The sequence below is a fragment of the Stegostoma tigrinum genome, chromosome 27, assembly GCF_030684315.1.
Source record: "Stegostoma tigrinum isolate sSteTig4 chromosome 27, sSteTig4.hap1, whole genome shotgun sequence".
Classification (NCBI taxonomy): domain Eukaryota; kingdom Metazoa; phylum Chordata; class Chondrichthyes; order Orectolobiformes; family Stegostomatidae; genus Stegostoma; species Stegostoma tigrinum.
This window is the reverse complement of record NC_081380.1, coordinates 8,836,698-8,858,712: the sequence shown is the minus strand read 5'-3', so window position 1 is coordinate 8,858,712 and position 22,015 is coordinate 8,836,698. Positions and strand designations below refer to the sequence as shown.

The window sequence follows — 22,015 nt, the reverse complement described above, 5'->3', positions numbered from 1 at the left end:
TGCAAAATGCATAACTTTATAAATTCCTTATTATTCAACATCAGCAGCATGGTAGCTCTGTGGTTAGCACTGTTACCTCACAGCGTCAGGGACCTGGGTTCAATTTCACCCTCGGACGACTGTGTGGAGTTTGCACATTCTCCCCATGTCTGTGTGGGTTTCCTCTGGATGCTCCAGTTTCTTCCCACAGTCCAAAGATGTGCAGGTTAGGTGGATTGGCCGTGCTAAATTACCCATATATAGTGTTCAGTGATGCGTAGGTTAGGTGTTAATCAAGGGAAGTGCAGGGTTACAGGGTTAGGATAGGGTGATGGGTCTAGGTGGACGCTCTTTGGAAGTTCGGTGTGGACTTGTTGGACTGAATGGCTTGTTTCCCCGCTGTATGCATTCTAAAGTTAAGCAGATTGATGCAGTATCAAATTAATGATACTACTTGGCAAATTAACAAAACAAACAAATCAGGCAGCAGAATTTCAAATTTTGTTAAATTGGGCTAGGTGTTAAGTTGATAAGTTGTATGTTAACTTAAGTGTATCCTTGAAACGATACTGGCTCAAATCTCGAAATTGTCAGAGAGCATACATACAACTGAAGATTTGCATCATGACATTATGGACATCCTAATCATCTGTACATACATTGGAACTGGCTAGCCAGTTCCAAATTCCGTTAGACAATACCCTCACCACCCAGGACCCTGGATTAAGGCAGAGAGTTGGGTTAGATACACGTGATGAAGCTTGACAATTACCACGAAAATCTTCATTTGAAACCTGGCCTATCAACTGGATAACTCCATAACTAACTCCTCAATAACTGCATCAACCCCTAGCCTCAACTACCTAACAATTCACCCATGTATTTACTAATTCACACTAATTCATTTAAAGACCAGGCCTTTAATTACTTCCCAAAATGGAACAGATACAGACATAAAATAGGAAACTGTCCTTTCCTTTTCTCCATCACTCCAGCCCTCAGCTTCTGGAGTGGATGAAAGCTTATATCTATCAAGAAACTTAATTTAACTGACTGCAGCAGTAAATCTGAGGAAGTATTCCCTTATAGCTGGCAAGATCTCGGCTATGGTAGGCAAGCCAGTATGATACAAATGAAAGGGACATGCTTGTAAAAGATTTACTAAAGCAGCAACAGGTCAGCATACTGGGATTGATGAGAGTCTCCAGATTTAAAAATCAATAAAATGTACGTCATTACCTTATGGATTCTGTGAGTTCTCAACAAGGTCAACTAGCTCTATTAACTGATCCAAAACAAAATGAAAAGACATACACGTGGCCACACAGTATCAAGGTATTGCCTGGTGTCAGAACATCAACATCAGCAATAGTTAGTTCCTTCTAGAGGACAGCCTGGATGTTCAGAAAAATAAAGTTAAGAAGGATGGCGCTCAGCAGAAAATTCTTACCATTCACTACTGTGATTATGAGAGAACCTTGCACTCATTAGATACTCAGCTAATTCATAGAGAGACACACAAACTCACTGTGAGTTAGGAAGGAAACTATTTTTTATTTGGGCTTTAAAAAAAAAGAACAAACAAAATATAAACTGAAATGTTTCTAAATTATTTGATCACCCTAATACTTCTGGTGTCTTAGAATAACCAGCAGAACACTGAAACGGAGTATAACTGGCTTCATTTGTGGAGTTTGTCAAATTGAGTTGTACAGTAACTGCCATTTAGAGTATCAAATGTACAGCTTTGTGCCTTCAAAACTGAACAAACAAAAATATTGAAAGGGTACCCATTTTAAAAAAAAAATCAATCTTCTTAGTTAAAAAATATTTCATAAAATTCATCATTTTAACAGAGACACACCAAAGCTACATGCATGCAAATTTTAAAATCTAGCAATATTGCCTACCTTCCTCTTTTGAAGTTTGTCATCCTTTCCACCTCTTAGCTAAAGAAAAGGAAAGCACAAAATTGAACATATAATTAGCCATTAATCTGTAATAAGTGTATTTCTGTATAGTGAAAACAATGTTTCTGAAATGCCTAATAGGCATTTTGCATTGTAAATATATAAATCTTTGATTTTTAATAAAGGAAGAAATTAAGAACATGTGAAGCCAGTTTTGAAGTTCTGAGATCATTGGTGTCCTGTGACTTAACTCCAGATACCTGTCTTTGCCTCATGTTCCTTAATACCTTTGATTAACAGATCTAGCAACTTCAGATTTAAAGTTAAACAATGTTCCTAACATCAACTGCCGTTTGCAAAAGAGAGTTCCAAACATCTACTATCCTTTCCGCATTTCCTAATAGCACTTCTGAAAGATCTGGCTGTAATTTTTAAATACGTTCCCAAGTATGAGACACCCAAGCTCACAATTTCCCACCCACCCCTCAACTCAGTCTACCTGTCACATTTAAGATTTCTTGAAAATTGGATGCTTTACTATAGGCTGGTGGATTTGAGGGTAGATGATAGACAATGAGAATCTGTAAAAGCCACAGGATTGAAGGCACAGGATAGAAATGGAAGTTCATCAGAAAGACCATCATCTTGGCCAGAACTTGTTTGACAATAGTTTTTAATAGCATGGAGTTCTGTGAAGTCATCTTTCATTTATTGTAAATGTACTGATGCTGCAGAGACCAGCATTCCCTGATTAATTCTAATCACAAATACAGTTTACTGGTCTGTACTTTCTTTGCTTTCCTAGTTGTTTAACAAAAGTTAAGGTTACAAAGTGATAGAAGCTTTCACAACATCTGATGGTCCCTCATTCAATCATTACTAAATTTAGTTAGTGTTAGTATTTAGTATGCTAGAATAGCTACCCTTTGGATAGGGTTAGAACACTGTAGGGTTCTAAAAGCTTGTGAACCTCTCTACCTTCACCCCTTGTAATTGTCACTGTAACTATATGTGGTCACATGGTTGCTAATGAAAAACAAACACATAGTTAGAATATATTTATTTGTGATTTTATTTACAATGAAGTTTCATTCACACCATCCATCTAGCCTCCATTGGGTTTTCTTTTCCTTTCTCTCCCATGATGTCTAGGTGCAGTCTTGGTGTCCATGGATGGGGTGGAGAGAGCCTGTTCTATGAAGAAGACTGATCACCTAACAGTTTTGGGTGGGGACGTTTATGGTTGGAAGGCTCAGACATGCTCATAGGGTGTCCTGTCAAGATGCAGGCTCACTCTCAACTTGAAATTCTACAGGGTTGTGCATTGCAGGCAGAGTGAAGGGGTGCTGGGCACCTCTGGCATGTCCCACGAGAGGACTTTGGGGAATCCATCTGTGGCTCCTCCTCGGATTAGCTGCCTACTTACACCAACCTGTTTCCTTATGAGGCAGAGGCATTTGGAATGAGTCAAGGTCCCGCATCGCACGGTTGCCTTGCTATTGTTGCTGAGCACCATTGGCTGGAGCAATGCAGTTCAAGTCTGTGTGCATATCGATAGACATTCTGCATGCTGGATCCGGCTCTTCATGGCAGCCATCAACTGTCTATGCAGACAGCCAGTCATGTGCATGCCACTGTCATCACTGTACCGGTGGCATTGATGGACACCTCCAATCTTCAATCTAGTTTGCCAAGTGTCTCTGACGAATCTGCTTGCTGCTCCTGTGACTTTGCATTTTAATAAAATTGTTAATGACCAACAGCTTGAGGTTTTCTCCTGCTTCGGGCTGAGCAGATGGCTGGTCTCTAGCAGGTCTGAGTGCCAGCAACGTGGGGTATTTCTTCCTCAGCCAGCCGTGGAGATGTGCCAGGGATATGCTCCTGCCTCAAATCCTGCTGTAACATCAGATACCACTGACATATCTGTTTCAGAGCTGATAGGGATGCAGCGAACAACCATGCCACTGCTGCCTCCTGAGGGGTCTCAGATTTCTTCTTCAGGGTGGGAGGCGGTACTGTTGGCCAGAGAGACTGCTGTCTTCAGGGAACAGAATGTATGAATGCCACTGGTACCTGCAGATAAAGACAGTGGGAATTAGTTGCAAAATACACGTAGAAGCTTGAACACAGTAAGAATACATTTACCGTGATAGTAATGGGAGAGCCAAATCAATCTTACTTGGTTGATAGGACACGGAAGCCTCGCCATCCCTGTGTGAGATGTCTCCATTCTATTCCTCAAGCTCAAGATTCTCTCCTTGTCTTCGCACCCCACACAAGTATAATGCACCCTACCACTTGCTTTAGCCCCCTCTGTCCTATTGCAGCTGTTTTCTCCTGCAATGACATAAACAGAGGGATTGAGCGAGATGAAAGAGATTGGCACAGTAGTTAGTGTTGGTCAGTGCAGGAAAGGTGGTGATGTGCTCTAAATGAGTGAGTGAGTGAGTAGAAAATGTAGAAGGCAACAAGGCTTACATGTTACATATTAAAAAATGAAAGCAGTGATCTTGAGCTTTGACAGGAGTTGGTGCAGTGGAGTTTGAGAGAGAGAGTGAGGTAACAGAGAAGATTGTGTCACTCACCTTGGCAAAGCACAGATGATTAATCTTCTTGTAGTATTGTTGAGCATTCCCGAGGCTGTGAACACTGCACTCTCAGGTAGCCACTTCAAGCCAGACTGTCTCGCACCACGTAGTGGTTTCCTCCATGAGTAAGGAAACAAGATGACCCTCTTCTACACTATCTCATCACCAGGATCTCCAGGCCCCAATCAGCAAAGTGGCTTGCCAAACTACATCCAACAACCATCTCTGAAGCAATTCTGCCCATTCAGAACTGCAAGAGAAAGGTTAATTCCTGACTTGTAGTGGTGGACCAGATGCAGAGCTGTGTTTTAAGTATAGCCCCGTTGACAGGAAACCTAGACGGTCCAGACAGCAGCAAGCACTTCACTGCTGGTGAGTGCTTGATAACATGAGTGTGGTACGTAACAAATAAAGCAGCAGACAATTGCACAAGATGATTTACAAGAGCTCAGAGTGAAATTCTCCATGAAACTCCACAAAATTGATATTTTGCCAATATTAGGGAAAATTCAGCTCATGGAGTTAGTAGTTTCCTGACTACAGACATAAGACAAACTGATATATACATTTCCATGGTTTCCCTCTTGTACTTCTCAACATTGACAGCTGTAACTAGAGCTCACTGTAGAAGCACCCAAGTACTAGCATCAATTGTAGTCCATCAACATTTATTACTGAAACTAAACTTGGAATTCCAGGTTGAAGCATCTTTTTCAATTTGGCAATTGCAATCCTCTCTAATCCTGCAACAAATTGTTCACTCTATTGACAAGTTTAAGTGTCCAACAGACAACTGAAATTATAATTTTACACTATACAAAACAAAGAGTAACATTTTGCCCAAGTGAAACCCAGTTAAAATGAAGCTATAAAAGTAGATAAATCGGCAGCCTACAAATCAAATATCTTAAAAAGTTTTAAATTCTCGGAAATATTGAAAATAAGAGTAGGTCATTTGACCCTTAAGGCCCCTTCACCATTCAACATGATCATCCAACTCAATACCCTGATCCTGCTTTCTTCCCATACCTTTTGATCCTTTTAACCTCAAAAGAACTATATCCAACCTCTTGAAAACGATGTTTGGCCTCAATTGCTTTTTGTGGCAAAGAATTCCACAGGCTCACTACTCTGGGTAAAGAAATTGCTCATCAGACTAAAGTGGCCTATCCTGCATCTCGCTGGTTTTGGACATTCTGGCATTCAGGAACACCCTGCCAGAGTTTATTCCATCCAGTCCTGTTAGAATTTTATCGATTTTGATGATATGCCCCTCCTGGGTCAGTTTGCTTAGTTGGCTGGACAGCTGGCTTGCAATGCAAGAGTGATGCCAACAGCATCAGTTCAATTTACACACCAGCTGAGGTCACCATAAAGGGCTTCCCTTCTCAACCTCTTTCCTTGCCAGAGGTAAGGGGATCTTTCGGTGAAGACAAAACCAGTTGTGTCTCTCTCACATGCTCTCTCAAACTCCAGTGAATAAAGTCTGAACTGATCCAATCTGTCCTCGTATGTCAGTCCTGCCATCTCAGAAAAATCAGTCTGGTAAAACTTCATTGAATTCCCTCCGTAGCCAGAACATCCTTCCTCAGGTAAGAAGAACAAAACTGCACATAGGCGTAGTCTCACCAAAGTCCTGTTGTGTTGCAGCAAGATGTCCCTACTCCTGTACACACATGGTCTTGCTGTAAAGGCCAACAGTATCATTTGCCTTCATCGCTCACTCTGTGTCAACTAAGTGGCCAAGGATAGCCAAATCTCATTCCACTCCCACTTCTCAATCTATCACCACGACATGCAAGGAACTGATGAGTAATTGAAATCCAAGCACAGGTGAAACCAATGTTTTAAATTTCAATGTTAGCAAATGCATTAGTTTTCTCCTCCTTTAGGAGCCAAGTTACTATCCAGATATTAAAACGAAAATGTTTATTCCACATGGCTAAGAGACAATCGTGACAAGTTAACAGTGGTACTCAGCTAACTGTAGAAAGCCAAATGCAAATCTTGCAGTTTTTTTCCAATATAACAGCTGAACATTCAGCAAATCTTTTTTCAGATAAGAGGTGAGCCTATTTTCTGACTGTTAGAGCTGTTTCAGACAAAATCTACAAAAATAATTGTAAATGTGTCAGTTTAACTTCCAGCCAAGTATGGACATTCATCTCATTCATAAATACTGCGATGTTAAAAAAGTAAAAATGCTCAAGCAAGGAATATCCTGTTGTTTAATTGTGTAACACAAAAACACCCTCACCCCAGATTAAGAGTTTAACTTGGAAGACTAAAATCTCAAATATGTATGCTCTTTCTGATCCGGAGGTCTAACTTCAATGCCAAAGGTGGGAATGAAAGGTATTTTTAAAAATGCAGTGGTTCTAGCCAAAGTGTTAAATATTTTAGTCATATTTTATGCCATGCTTTTGTTCAAAATGTTCACCTCACTCCTTAGTCATTTAGTTTATTCAACTCCTAGGTTAAAATTTCACAATTAGATTGTGCCCTGATGCGTTCGTTAAACAATATTTACAATACTTAAATATTTACAATAAATCCCCACACATTAGGTTCAAAACATAACTTCGCTAAAAATTATTCCTTTAGGTTGTGTTTTCCATACCAAGTAAAGCTAGATGGTTAACTTGAGCAAAGAAGTTAATTTGCTGTGTTTACTTGTTAAAAGCTGTATCACAGCATCACATGCTGCTATTTTGACTTCATTACGTCACTTTGTGATAGGGGAATACAACTACAGAGAAGCATACTTCTACATTACAACTGTAACTGCATTTCAGAATTACTTCATTATCTGTAAAATTGGGTTGGATGCCCTGAAATCATGAAAAGCGCCATATAAATTCAAGTCTTTTTACATCCAGTTTTGAGCAATCACTTCATGTAGCTCGTAGGTTTTTTCTCCTGCCCAACGAGTGAATAAAAAGGAAAAAAGGGAAAATTTAAAGTTTAGGAACATTGGAAGAGGTTTGTTTTCCAACTCCCTCAAAAATAGCTTGATTATATACATGGACACTTAACCAGCGCATACCTTGAATTGACACTTTCCAAATTGGCATTTAGGATTGAGAATTATACTAAAATCAGGAAATGACCACATAACCAATATTCAAAACCAGCATGGCTGTCTTCACTTGTAACAATTTGGGAGCAAGTATATTGACTTGACAAGACCTTCAATTCCTTTTACCCCCTCTTCATATTATCAAAAAGATAAACGTTTACTTAAAATAGCATATTGATAGAGGGCATGGCAAATGACAAACCAAAAGGAGAACCTAATGTAGAAAATTGTTGAACTGCATTTGGCGAGGAAGTGAAGATATTTTAAAACTTATTTACAACATTTTAGTTATAGATTTCTTAGTTTCATCTTTTAGCAATGTAGATGACAATATCCTCAACTGTACGAGGTCTGCGCTATATTGTTCTATGACTCTTGGAACAAGAAAAGTGCCTCAAATCAACAGTCTACTTTTAATCTACTGTTGTTACAGAATTATTCTTAAAACTTCAAAAAAATCTGGAATGATAGAAGACTATGAAGGAATGGACACAGGGTTTAATCCGTTAGAGTTCTATTAACAGGAAAAAAAAATCAGGACTAAAAATAATATTTGTGTAAGTTACTGATTTTTGGACATTATTACAGACAATAATCCCTGAGTTTCCAAATTACATTTAGATGTCATTTAGAAAGTCTATATCAGATTGAATAAGAGTTTAAGTAAGGTTTGGAGATGGAGCAGTAGAGTTTAGTACCATTGGATCATTCCTATCCACCCAAGGAGAGAAACATCTAAACAGTTTAACACAAATTGAAAAGCTGATTGTTGTTGTCTGCTTGTTTAGTTAGCTGGAAGAGTCTGTGGCCATGAGTGAGCTGAAAGTTCTCCATTTGTTTGGTGCTTTGAGAACTTGGGTATGCGCAAATTGGTCTCTATATTTGCATATGTAGTGACTCTATTTGCAAAATGCCCTGGACCATCCTGAGGAAATATGGCACTCTACAAATACAATTTTTTCCTTTCAGAGACTTAGACTTTATAAATATGTAGCAGGACATGTGTGCCAATGCTCATGATCACCTACGGTGAAACAAGTAGCATGCGGGATAAAGATTCAATGGTAATTATTTTTTGATGTATTCATTGCGGCAGAATGGGAAGAGTATCCAAATGGACAAGCAAACCTCTGGCATGAATATTCATGATTGAATCTGTGACTGTTTCAATTCCATAACCTTCAATTTCTCTTCATTTTGCTTCAAAGTTGTTATGGATCATGTCATCATATGAAGCAGTAGTACCTTTTTTCTCAAAAAAAAGGCGATGGACAGTTGCACCAAGACGACAACTGCTTTACAGTATGCTTCACAAAACACAACAGCCCTTAGTCTTGTCAGATAAAAGTTCATGTGATAAACAGACCTAACTGCTTTATAGTCATGCATAGGACACATCGTGAGCACTCTTCCGTATTTTCAAGATCAATTTTAATTCTGGTCATGAAAATTCAACTATTGTAAAAGAAAATGTAATTGTGTATGTTCAGGAAATACAAGTTCAGGGCACCAGTGAAAAGTGCACAGTACAGAATAATGTATGAATGCAAAGTTTGGGCAAAGTCTTAAAATAGTCTCCTCTGTATGGAAGAATTTTAGCTTTCAGTAGCAGCTTTCTTTTGCAGTGTGCAAATTGAGCACAGCTTTCCAGCCATTCTCTCAGTGTACTATTAGGGCATTCATAAAAAGACATTTTCATTCAACATCTAATTTGGAGATTTACTTATTTGCTTATTGGCAGTGAAGACATTACACAACAACTCATGTTAAGCAATTCTTCAGATACAGTGGCTCAAATTAATTCACCTTTCTCTTTAGAGATCTTCAAAATGCAAATTTTGTTGATAGGCTTTTGTGTAAAACAAGCTTTTCCCAGTGATAATGAAATGAGGCTGGATGAATACAGCAGGCCCAGCAGCATCTCAGGAGCGCAAAAGCTGACGTTTCGGGCCTAGACCCTTCATCAGAGAGGGGGATGGGGTGAGGGTTCTGGGCTAAATAGGGAGAGAGGGGGAGGCAGACCGAAGATAGAGAGAAAAGAAGATAGGTGGAGAGGAGAGTAAAGGTGGGAAGGTGGGGGGGGGGGGGGGGGGGGGGAGATAGGTCAGTCCAGGGAAGACGGACAGGTCAAGGAAGTGGGATGAGGTTAGTAGGTAGGAGATGGAGGTGCGGCTTGGGGTGGGAAGAAGGGATGGGTGAGAGGAAGAACAGGTTAGGGAGGCAGAAACAGGTTGGACTGGTTTTGGGATGCAGTGGGTGGAGGGGAAGAGCTGGGCTGGTTGTGTGGTGCAGTGGGGGGGAGACGAGACGAACTGGGCTGGTTTTGGGATGCGGTGGGGGAAGGGGAGATTTTGAAGCTGGTGAAGTCCACATTGATACCATTGGGCTGCAAGGTTCCCAAGCGGAATATGAGTTGCTGTTCCTGCAACCTTCGGGTAGCATCATTGTGGCACTGCAGGAGGCCCACGATGGACATGTCATCTGAAGAATGGGAGGGGGAGTGGAAATGGTTTGCGACTGGGAGGTGCAGTTGTTTATTGTGAACCGAGCAAAGCGGTCCCCAAGCCTCCGCTTGGTTTCCCCAATGTAGAGGTAGCCACACCGGGTACAGTGGATGCAGTATACCACATTGGCAGATGTGCAGGTGAACCTCTGCTTAATGTGGAATGTCATCTTGGGGCCTGGGATAGGGGTGAGGGAGGAGGTGTGGGGGCAAGTGTAGCATTTCCTGCGGTTGCAGGGGAAGGTGCCAGGTGTGGTGGGGTTGGAGGGCAGTGTGGAGCGAACAAGGGAGTCACTGAGAGAGTGGTCTCTCCAGAAAGCAGACAGGGGTGGGGATGGAAGAATGTCTTGGGTGGTGGGGTCGGATTGTAGATGGCGGAAGTGTTGGAAGATGATGCGTTGTATCCGAAGGTTGGTGGGGTGGTGTGTGAGAACGAGGGGGATCCTCTTTGGGCGGTTGTGGCGGGGGCAGGGTGTGAGGGATGTGTTGCGGGAAATGCGGGAGACGCGGTCAAGGGCATTCTCGACCACTGTGGGGGGAAAGTTGCGGTCCTTGAAGAACTTGGACATCTGGGATGTGCGGGAGTGGAATGCCTCATCGTGGGAGCAGATGCGGCGGAGGCGGAGGAATTGGGAACAGGGGATGGAATTTTTGCAGGAGGGTGGGTGGGAGGAGGTGTATTCTAGGTAGCTGTGGGAGTCGGTGGGCTTGAAATGGATATCAGTTACAAGCTCGTTGCCTGAGATGGACACAGAGATCCAGGAAGGTGAGGGATGTGCTGGAGATGGCCCAGGTGAACTGAAGGTTGGGGTGGAAGGTGTTGGTGAAGTGGATGAACTGCTCGAGCTCCTCTGGGGAGCAAGAGGCGGCGCCGATACAGTCATCAATGTAACGGAGGAAGAGGTGGGGTTTGGGGCCTGTGTAGGTGCGGAAGAGGGTCTGTTCCACGTAACCTACCAAGAGGCAGGCATAGCTGGCGCCCATGCGGGTGCCCACGGCCACCCTCTTTGTCTGTAGGAAGTGGGAGGAATCGAAAGAGAAGTTGTTGAGGGTGCGGACGAGTTCGGCTAGGCAGATGAGGGTGTCGGTGGAGGGGGACTGGTCGAGCCTGCGGGACAGGAAGAAGCGGAGGGCCCTGAGGCCATCTGCATGCGGAATGCAGGTGTATAGGGACTGGACGTCCATGGTGAAAATGAGGTGTTGGGGGCCAGGGAATTGGAAGTCCTGGAGGAGGTGGAGGGCATGGGTGGTGTCACGGATGTCGGTAGGGAGTTCCTGGACCAAAGGGGAGAAAATGGAGTCCAGATAGGTGGAGATGAGTTCGGTGGGGCAGGAGCAGGCTGAGACGGTGGGTCGACCAGGGCAGGCAGGTTTGCGGATTTTGGGAAGGAGATAGAAACGGGCCGTGCGGGGTTGGGGAACAATGAGGTTGGAGGCTGTGGATGGGAGGTCCCCTGAGGTCATGATTTCCCAGCGACTCCATTTTCAAGTCTCAGATTTCTGCCTCCCCACCCAACCCCACACTCAAGTTGCCAACTCCAGAACTCCCATCCCTCAAATGAGCAGCAGGGGCCTTCAACTGTCGAACAGCTTTCATTGCTGCAAGTGTGTTAACTGAGGGCTTTTATAAGGAAGAAGAAACAATTTTTTGTGCAAATAAGGCTGTGAAAGGGTATGGTCTGAAGGACCTATCCCCACCAACAAAACACAAGGATTTAAAGGGGCCTCACAGCTGTTAGCTTTAGGTCCAGCTCCATGACAGCCTTGTTGCCACCCCATAATCTCACCTTGCGACCACAATGGGGTCATGACCAGTTTGGGAAGCCCCAACCTAAAGTCAGAGTTTACTGTTATGAATAGCATTCACAACTTTGATAAATCTCACACCTTTTATATTCTAGCCCCAATTTTAGTCATAATGCAGACAAAAGTATGAAAGTGTAAATCAGACGCTAATTGCACATAACAGCTAAACATAAATGAGTAAGTTGTTAATAAAGTTTCCTTGTACTCCGAAGCTTCACTCGTCTTATCTAGAATCATCACTGAAATAAATGAAGTGAATGTAGTCACAATCCATGTGACAGTAAACTGAGCAGGAAAATTTAGGGCTTACCCAATCCATTACAAGTTAACTCTTAATATAATGATAAATTTACGTGTTGGTAATAAGCAGCGTTAACTCTAAGAGTTAATTTTTACAAGTGGGGACTCAGATTTTAGTTATGTTGAAACTTTAAAAAGAAAAAGATATGAGTAAAACTTTCTTTTGTGCCCCTCAAACTCACCTCTCTTCACCCCCCCACCTTGTTTTTGCTTTCTGTACCTGGTTTTATCTTAAAAGCAGGAAGTGCCAATTAGAGTTGTGAATGCATACCCTTAATTCCTTATAATTCAAAGTTTCCAAAACTGGAGCCCTGATCCTCAGAGATTAAGCAAGCTGGAAGGTATAAAGGGAGCAATGGCTGCCATGAATCTAATGACTGTGAGGTCCCTTTAAATCATGCTTTCTAATGAAGGGCATGGTTCAATGGACAGGTTTTTGAGGCCTGATTCCTGGTGCAAATAGACTGCTAAAATATAGGTTCTCCTTTACAACCTTGACATACTTTGCAACAGACAGAACCCGCTCAGTGGCATAAACCCACAAACCTACTTGCTCTCCTCTCAACCCTGCACACTGCAATGAAAATCACCAAATCTTACTCCTGTGCCATGAGAAAACAGAGTCACATTGAGATCAAGTTTGGGAAAAACTGATGGAAAAAACTGAATTGAAAGAACCTTTAAGTGAGACAGTTATTTATCCTGTTCAGATTCCCTGCAGGAAGTGTTGCACCCCAATGGCTTTCTAATATAGGGTAACTGCAACTTTCAAAGCGGAATCCAATAGAATGCCTGAAAGCAAGTGTGCTGTCATGCATGTTTGGGTTAATTTGTTGCCAAGAATAAAATGCAGCCTAATGCAAGTTACACTTCATCATTGGCTGAGAGAAGAAATAGGGAAGTACAGGGACATGGACAAATTGCCATTAATTGGATTACTTTTTCAAAAAGAAAGAGGTGGAAAACCCTGCTGCATCTGAACAATTCTAGTAACAGCTCTACAGTTAAAATAAAAACACAACTTCCAAGCTGTAGGATTTCTGCAAGTTGCACAATTTTAACTTCATCCTTCAAATTGCATTTTGGCATCACTTACTCCATTTTTGGTTCTTTCATTCTATTTCATAAGTTTGATAAACACTTGTACTGTCAAGCTTGGCTGACAACCCAGATAAGACTATTGCAATTCAAGTTTTAATGAGAAACAGACTAAAGTCCGAAACAGGGTACAACTATTGAAGGCTCAAAGCCAGACCAAATCACGCCAGTAGGAAAAATAAGTGGTTTGGACAAACAAAACAAAATGCCAATTGCACCCAAGTGAATGTGATTATTTTAGAGATTTCAGAAAAGGTTTTATTAAAAATGAAGAGCAATATTTTCCTACACGTCCATCTTGTCTCTGGAAAAAAGCTCATTTCACAAGAGTTTTATACACACGTACCAGATATTTAATGAATGGTCTAAGGTTACTGATTCTGGATGCTCATGTAATCATCTGAGGCAGACACTGCATTTGTGGCAACCTCTGGGATAATTTGTGCACTGAATTATTAAGCCCATCCACTGCCTGGCAGAATATTACATCTGTACGCTTCTTCTTAACACATATCAACTGGTAGGTTTAACATTGCACAGAGTGAATCAATCTATATTTATTGACAAAAAAATCATATATGATCTTTGTTGCCCTGTCAGCACAAAACTGAATTTAAAATTTGATTAAGTTTACACATTTTTTTAAAAAATGGTTATTCTCCTTTGTTACGTTCTGTCTTTATTGACAAAACCTCAAAAAAGGTTGTAGAAGATGTGGATGGCCCACCAATATCATCACTGCAAAGCTTCAAACATTTTCTAACCAAGCCATGTTACTAAATAGAGATAATGGGAACAGCAGATGCTGGAGAATCCAAGATAACAAAGTGTGGAGCTGGATGAACACAGCAGGCCTTTCGTGCTCCTGAGATGCTGCTTGGCCTGTTGTGTTCATCCAGGTCTACACTTTGTTACTAAATAGAGTCCACTTGGGCAAATTGGTTTGTATTTAGTGCCACAACAAGGAACAAATAAAAAGACTGCAGTGTGTACTGGCTAAGATGTCTATTCTTGAAACATGTCATCTTCAAGAGAAGAAAGTTACAAGTTTTCCAATACTACTTCATTTGATTGAATTCACCATTTCAAGTACCTGAACAATTTCAATTTATCCAATTTATTAAACATCCAGATCAGCATAATCCTGTAACTGCGTTATATCCAGTGGGACATAGGATCCCGTAACAACACCTGCACATTCTAAAACCACAAATACTTTATGTTCAATTTGCTTGACTAATGTTCTAATTCAGAACATTATATTGTGCATTACAATAATTAAAGATAAAACAGGTATTTCCATAACCTATTTAGCTGCACCAACAGGAATACATCAGAGGTTCAATGGACTGCATAAATGACAACCTACATGAAGTATTTCCCTGCCAATAAGCCAACATATTGTGCAGGAATGCAAATGCATTTGCTTAGCAGTGCCCATATGTGATGTGAGTTCTTTAAGCTTGTACTTGGATAAGCACCTAATATATAAAATGCCAACTATTAACCAGTTTTAATCATAGATCTTTAAACAAAGTATTTTAAAAATTGCAATACCTTTTTACTTGGGCCCAGATCAGTTGGTAAATCTTTTTCTTTTCTTCGTTTGAGTCCTAGACCATCATCAGATTTCCGTCTGTTGGGATGATATTCCTCCACTTTTGGACGTCCAAGGTCTTCAGACTTTCGCCTCCCTCCATCTTCACCTTCTTTAAACTCCTTTAAGAGAGACCCAGGAAGATTGGAGGCGAATTTAAACCCAGGGCCTCTCTTCTGCATGAAGATCGGAAATGGGAATAAACGCACATTACCACCCGCGATTGCAGAGAAGCTTGCGCTGCGCTGCCTGGTGTGGTAAGTGGTCTACATATATTTTACTTTAATTCATTTGTCCCTTTGTGTTTTGTTTAAGTACAAAGCTACAAATGTCACAAGGATATTTTCAAAGTCACATTTCCTAAAGATTAGGCATGTACAATATCATAAGCATGTGCTTGGCTTAATCCAGATTGTTATGCAATATTTATAAACAACAATGTCCCATTTATTTCTTTAAAACTAATTCTAAACATTCATCAATTTTACTAAGAATTTTCAGCCCAACCTCAAATTCACCTGGTCCATCTCTGATACCTCCCTCTCTTTCCCCATCTCTGGTGACCGCCTCGAAACAGACATTTATTTTGAGCCCACTGACTCCCAGAGCTATCTAGACTACACATCCTCTCATCCACCTTCCTACAAGAATGTGATCCCCTACACCCAATTCCTCCGCAGTGTCTGTTCCAAGATGGGGTGTTCCACTCCTAAACATCCCAAATGTCCTTCTATTTCAAGGACCATAACGTCTTCCCCTCCGGTGATCGAAAATGCCCTCAACCATATCTCTTGTGCTTCCTGCACTTCTGCCCTCACATCCCTGGCCCCAACAAAAATAAAGACAGAATCCCCCTCATCCTCACATACCACCCCAGCAATCTCTGCAATCAACATATCATTCTCTGCCACTTCCGCCACCTGCAATACAACCCCACAACCAAGAAGAGATATTTCCTTCCCTATCCCTATCAGCCTTTTGTAGGGGCCACTCTTTCCGTGACTTACTCGTCTGCTCCAAACTCCCCACTAAGCCCTCCACCCCGGCACCTTTCCCTGCAACTGCAGGAAGTACTACACCTGCCCCACACCTCCCCCCTCACCTCCAAACAAGGCACAAAACAAACCACATTAGACAGAGGGTCACCTGCACATTCGTCAATGTGGTCTACTTTATCCGCTGGTCCCGATAAGGCATCCTCTAAAAAAAAAAATCGGTCACAAACCATTTTAATACCCCCTCCCACTCTCTGGGTGTCATCCATCCTGGGCTTCATCCAGTCTCACAATGACATCACCCGCAAACTGGAGCATCATCACCTCATTCTGCCTCAGGAGCCTACAGCTCAATGGCCTAAACATGGGTTTCCCCAGTTTTACAATCTCCCCACCCTGAGCCTCATCCAATGTCCAACCCTGCCCCACATACTTGACTTGACACAACCTGTTCATCTTCTACCACCCATTCCCCCCTTCCACCTCACTGACCAATCCCCACCACCCCCTATCTGCACTCATGTATCACCATTCCACCTACCTTCCCCAGCTCCACCCCTCCTCTCTATTTATTTCAGAGCTCCCTTCCTCCTCCCCTATTTCTGAAGAAGGGTCGCGACCCAAAATGTCAACTTTTCTGCTCCTCTGATGCTGCCTGGCCTGCTGTGTTCCTCCAGCGCCACACTGTCATCTCTAATTCTGAAAGTATGACCTTTTAGGTGTACCTAAAGTACAAAGAGACCTGGTAGAAATTTACAAAATAAGAGATATAGATTTAGTTACCAGTAGTTATCTTTGCCCTAAGATGGGCATTTCAATTGTAGGGAGCATTTTTTTTTTAAGATGAGAGGAGAGGAGAGGAGAGGAGAGGAGAGGAGAGATTTGAAATGACATGAGGGGAATTTTTTTTTAAATGGTGAGGATAGATAGCGTCTGGTATGAATTTCCTGAGGAAGTGATGGATATGGGTACAATTATAACATTTAAAAGGCATTTGGATAGGTACATGAATAGGAAAAGTTTGGAGAGATATGGGCCAGGATGAAGCAGGTGGGATGAGATTAGTATAGGATTATGTTCGACATGGACTGGTTGAATTGAAGAGTCTGTTTTTGTGCTGTATGACTGACTCTATGCAACTGTTCTTTTGAATGGTTAGGTTGTACTTACAGTACTAAACATGTTTATACAAAGTTCTATGAACATATCCATAAAATTAACACCAATAAGGATTAATACAAGTGAAATCTGGTAATGGGGTAACCTGGCATTTTCAGACTGACCACAGCTGCATAATGCAGGTCTCAAGCACCTTGTAGGGTTACTTGGAGGCAAGGGCGAAAAGTCCAGTAACAGGAAACCAATGTTGGATAGGCAAATCCATCCTCAGTGAAATTTCTATTTTATCTAAAGTCATTGAAACAAAGTAACTGAATGAGTATTAGTAATTTTTGATCCACTGTTTAAATTCACAAATGCATGATAATTTCATATGTTGGGAGTTCAAAGAACATCTGCCAGTTGGCCATGTTAGACAATGGAGCCAGACTTGTGAATATATGGTATTTCAGTAGCGGTTTCTTATCTTAGCAGCACAACAGAATGAAAAACAATGGACAGGAATAAAACCTCTCTTTGCTTGTTTCTGTCATTGTCTTTGCAGCCAACACCCAGAGAAAATGCAAACTGAGGAAATAACCAGTCACTGAGAATTCAAAAGGTATCCACAAACATCACTGCTAGGGAGACCATTAAACAGCTGTGATCTCACTTTGAAATCTAACACCTCAAGGACTTCAAGAGCTTTCAAACTGCATAATCTTCATTCTTCATGTCTATACCAGACAGACTCCTTTGTAAAATGTTACCTGTGTTTGCACGTATTTTGTTAACTTTTTCTCTCAGATTTAGAAGGTAATAAAAAGCCTTTTCTTTTACTCAATAAACTTTACTAAATTGGCTCCTTAATTTTGTCTAACACAATAATTTTAAATTAGAGTATAATGGCTGTATGTTAAGGAATCAAATTAGTCATTGCAAATTATTAAAGTGAGGGAATAAAAAGAGGGGAGCCAATTTACCCCTTATCATCTGGTCATTACAAGATAGAAAGGGGACACTGCATGATTGAATTTAGAGATTTGTGCATATGGAAACCCAAATAACTTTGTTTGTACAGCCCAAGATGGTCAATTAATAAAATAGTCAAATTGGTTTATACCAGATCTATAAAATGGAGGGAGGGAACAAAGAGCCAGATTACATGGAAGTTGAGTGTTGGTGGGGTAAGAAGAGAAAGATGAGAAGATCCTTCATTATGCAAGAATATGGAGATCTTATAGTAGAAATATAGAAACATGTAAAATTGTGAAACAATCAGAATTAATTTCAATTGCTTCTAGCTTAAAATAATTTCTGAACAAATTATTCATGCCTAAATCTCTCCCGTTTTCTAAGTTAGGTTTAGAATTCCTTTAAATCATGAACTTTCTTTTTAAAAAAAGTTTATTTCATCAACACTTACTTTGCCTGTTTTTCCTTCCTGGTTACATTTTGGACATTCCCAGCAATTTGGCAACTCATCATTTATAAGCCCTTCAGACTCCTCCACCTGATGTTAAAAGGAACATTGAATGTATCGTACACATGCATGAATCAAACAATATCAGATCAAAAATAGCTAGGTAACTGAAGCACATCACCCATATCTGTCAAATGTCTGCAACATAGCAGGCAAAATGTTAGCAATATTAGTGATTTTTTTAAAAAATGAACAAATGTTGCCTTATTTTGATTGAAGGAAAGGTTGAGCAATAATCAACTCAATTTTATAGTACAACATTCCGTTGCTGAAAATGTTAACATTATTTGCTACACATTTTAGTGTGTACGCAGTTTACTTTATCACTTTGGACTGGATTACAAAGGAGAGAAGAGTCAACAAACAACAGAGAACTCTTACTTTAATGAAACAACCTGACCAGCTGAAACATTCAGAAGCCTAACTCATTGGGAATGCTAAGTATCGTGATTTTAACAAGGCACTATGCATTGATGGACTGCAAACTTAACTTGATTGAAATGAGCCAGATAGACACAATTGATTGACAAGGCAATTTCCTGCACTCTGTCCATATCCATAATGTCATTAGAATCCAGAAATCTGTTGATTTTGATCTTGAACCTGCTCAATGATTGAGCTTCCACAGCCACCTCGGGTACAAAATTCCAAAGATTCACTATACTCTGAAAGAAGAAATTCCTCTTAAATCCACCTGCACCTTGTCCTGACATTGCATCCCCTGTCAGGAAAAGTATCCTAGCTATACACATCTTGCCACAGCCCATGAAAAACTTGTAACTTTCAATAACTCTCATTCTTTGAAACTCTAGGGAATATCGAACCAGTCTCTTCATTCAATTCCATTATCCCAGGGATTAATATAGTGCGCTGCAGTTCAACCCCCTCTATGAAAAGTATATCCTTCCTTAGATAAGGAGATCAAATCCGTACACAATATTTCAGGTGATATCTAACAAAGCTTCTATACAGCTGCAGCAATATGTGTTTACTTATGTACTCTAATTCCTTTGGAATGAATGCCAACGTACCATTTGCTCTCTATCACTAATACTTCGGGGGGGGGGGGGGGGGGGGGGGGAGGGAGGGGAGCGGTGGGGGCGGAGGTCGGGGGAGAAGGATTCCTTGTTGGTAGTGGTAGGTTGATGCAGTATACTTAGGTAGTCTGGCTTACCTGTGTTGCTGAGAAACTTCTCAGTCTCTGTCTCCAGTGTAGCAACTGCAATCTCTTTAGAACATAGAACGGTACAGCACAGTACAAGCCCTTTGGCCCATGATGTTGTGTCGACATAACATCCTACTAAGATCGATATACCCTGCATACCCTACATTTTACTATCCTTCATGTGCCTATCCAAGAGCCGCTTAAAAGTCTCTGAAATATCTGACTCCGCTACCACTGCTGGCAGCGCATTCCACACGCTCACCACTCACTGTGTGAAGAACCTACCTCTGACATTTCCTCTACACCTTCCTCCAATCACCTTTCAATTATGTCCCCTTCTAATAGTCATTTTAGGCATGTCTACTCTAAAAACTAGTGCAAAGATTTAAATCGATTCAGTATTAAGTGATTTTTTTTCATATGAGAAAGGTGCACGCCATCGAATATCCTCTCAAAAAAACTAAACACATCCCCAAATGTACCCATCTCACACATTCTGGGACAAACTGCATAAAGTATCATTATTTCAAATTCATTTTCATTGCTTTTGAACGCTGAATCTGGTTCTCATGCAGCCAGATTCAGAGTCTCCATATGATTCTCAGAATTGTACACTTATTGCTTAAGACAAAAGAGGAAACAATCAGCCTACTGGTTCATAGCTTCTCAGTAAAGCATTTCCCTCAAAAGGTCCATCCAATTTGCTTTTCAAATTCTCCCCTTCCAGCACCAACAACAGCATCAAATCCCCGGCCATAACTGTTCATGAAGTAAAAATGTTCTTCCTCAAACTTTCCCTGTATCAAGTCCAAAACCTTAAATCTGTGTCCCCCGATCCTTGCATCCTCAGTTAATGACAGCAGCTTTTCTTCGTCTATCATATTTAAACCTGGAATAAACTTGAATACTTTAATCCAATCTCCCTTCAATGGCACAGTATCGGGACAGCAGGGTTAATATAGCAAAAGTCTGAACTCAGAGCCAAACAAAAATAAAGTACATCATAGGAAGCAGGTGTGTGATTGGATAGTGAAAATTTTCTGTGAAATCCTATCAATCTAGTTAGGGAATTTCAAATCAGAGTGATTAGAACAAAATTGAAAATCGGTGAAACACAAGAGGAGGCATTCATTAGCTTTTTAAAAAAAATGCAAATAACTAAAATTCAAAAACAAAAGTAACAGGACAGGTGATGCGTTGCAACTCCAGTATGTGGCATCCCATTGATAGAACTGGAAAAACTCAATTTTACTTACAAATTCCATCCTTCTCTCTCATTCATCTGTTCCATGTCCAACTTCTTTTCCCTACCTTGACTTCCGTTTCCATTTCTAGGGTTAGACTGTCTTCTAATATCCAATTCAATCTAGCAGTTTCCATAGTTGCCTTTACAACATTTTAATCACATTCTGCTTCATGTAAGCTTCCATTTCAGTCTCCAAGTTTCTCAACCGCATCTGCTACCAACATGTCTTCCTTTTCCCTCAACTGAGGATTTCTATTACCATTGTGTTAGAAAGGGTCCTCAGTGGCATCAGACTCATCTTCCACATTTCTGCCTCACCCTTTGTCCTTCCCTCCCAGAACAATAGGGCTCCCTTGCCCTCACTTCCTACCCCAGTGACCTTGGTTTCAAATGATTCATCTTCTGCCATTTTCTCCAACTCTAGTAGACGTCATCTTCAAATACATCCTCCTGTCCCTGGTCAGCATTCAGTAAGGACTATACCTTGTTACATCCCCAACACTTCTTCACCAACCCCGATGGCACCATTCCTTCAATTGCAAAAGGTGCAACACTGTCCCTTTATTGCCTCAGTGTCCAAAACTTCAAAATACACCTTCCAAGTGAAGCAGCAATTTATTTGTACTTTTTTTCAAATTTAGTCTACTGTCTTCACATCTCCTCTATGGCGATGAGGCCAATTACAAACTGGGTACTAAGTACTGTGGAACACCTTTACTCTGTTTGCAAGAATGACCTTCACCTCCAGTCACTTGCTGTTTCAATAACCATATTGCTGGAAGGTGGAAGTCATTACAGCAATAACCATTTTTCTGTCCTAGATCTGCTGGAGCACTCCAGCAAGGACCAAAGCAAACTGGAGAAATGGTACCTCCTTTTCTGCTTGGATACTTTACAGTTTTCAGGACTCAATACGGGGTTCAACAACTTTAGACTGTGAACTCTGTCTTCTGTTTTGATAAGCCACGCCAAGTGTCTGGTTTGTGTGGATGCGCTTTCAGAAGAGCCAAACCCTCAGCAAACTGGTGCATGTTTAATAAAAATTATGAAACAGTTGAACTTGTAGCTTACGTTTTAGTGGGAGGGGGAAATAGTTTTCCATTTATAGGATATTGCAAGCATTCCTAGGAAAGTGGGGGGGCTGTATCATTGGGATGGCATTCATCTG

At 41.1% G+C, this 22,015-nt stretch overlaps 1 protein-coding gene across 2 annotated transcripts in view; it reads right to left on the bottom strand.

Moving 5' to 3' along the window:
- The window catches only part of LOC125464407 (lysine-specific demethylase 2B-like), a 153,048-nt gene that overhangs the window by 66,298 nt on the left and 64,735 nt on the right, over positions 1 to 22,015 (bottom strand). The window contains exons 4-6 of one of the 2 annotated variants that reach the window (XM_059655238.1): positions 18,380 to 18,466; positions 14,821 to 15,036; positions 1,890 to 1,928 (exon numbers count right to left, since the gene is read on the bottom strand). In XM_059655238.1, coding sequence (XP_059511221.1) covers positions 1,890 to 1,928; positions 14,821 to 15,036; positions 18,380 to 18,466 — 342 coding nt within the window. The remainder of the gene's footprint in view (positions 1 to 1,889; positions 1,929 to 14,820; positions 15,037 to 18,379; positions 18,467 to 22,015) is intronic. The other variant, XM_059655239.1, reaches the window with a different exon arrangement.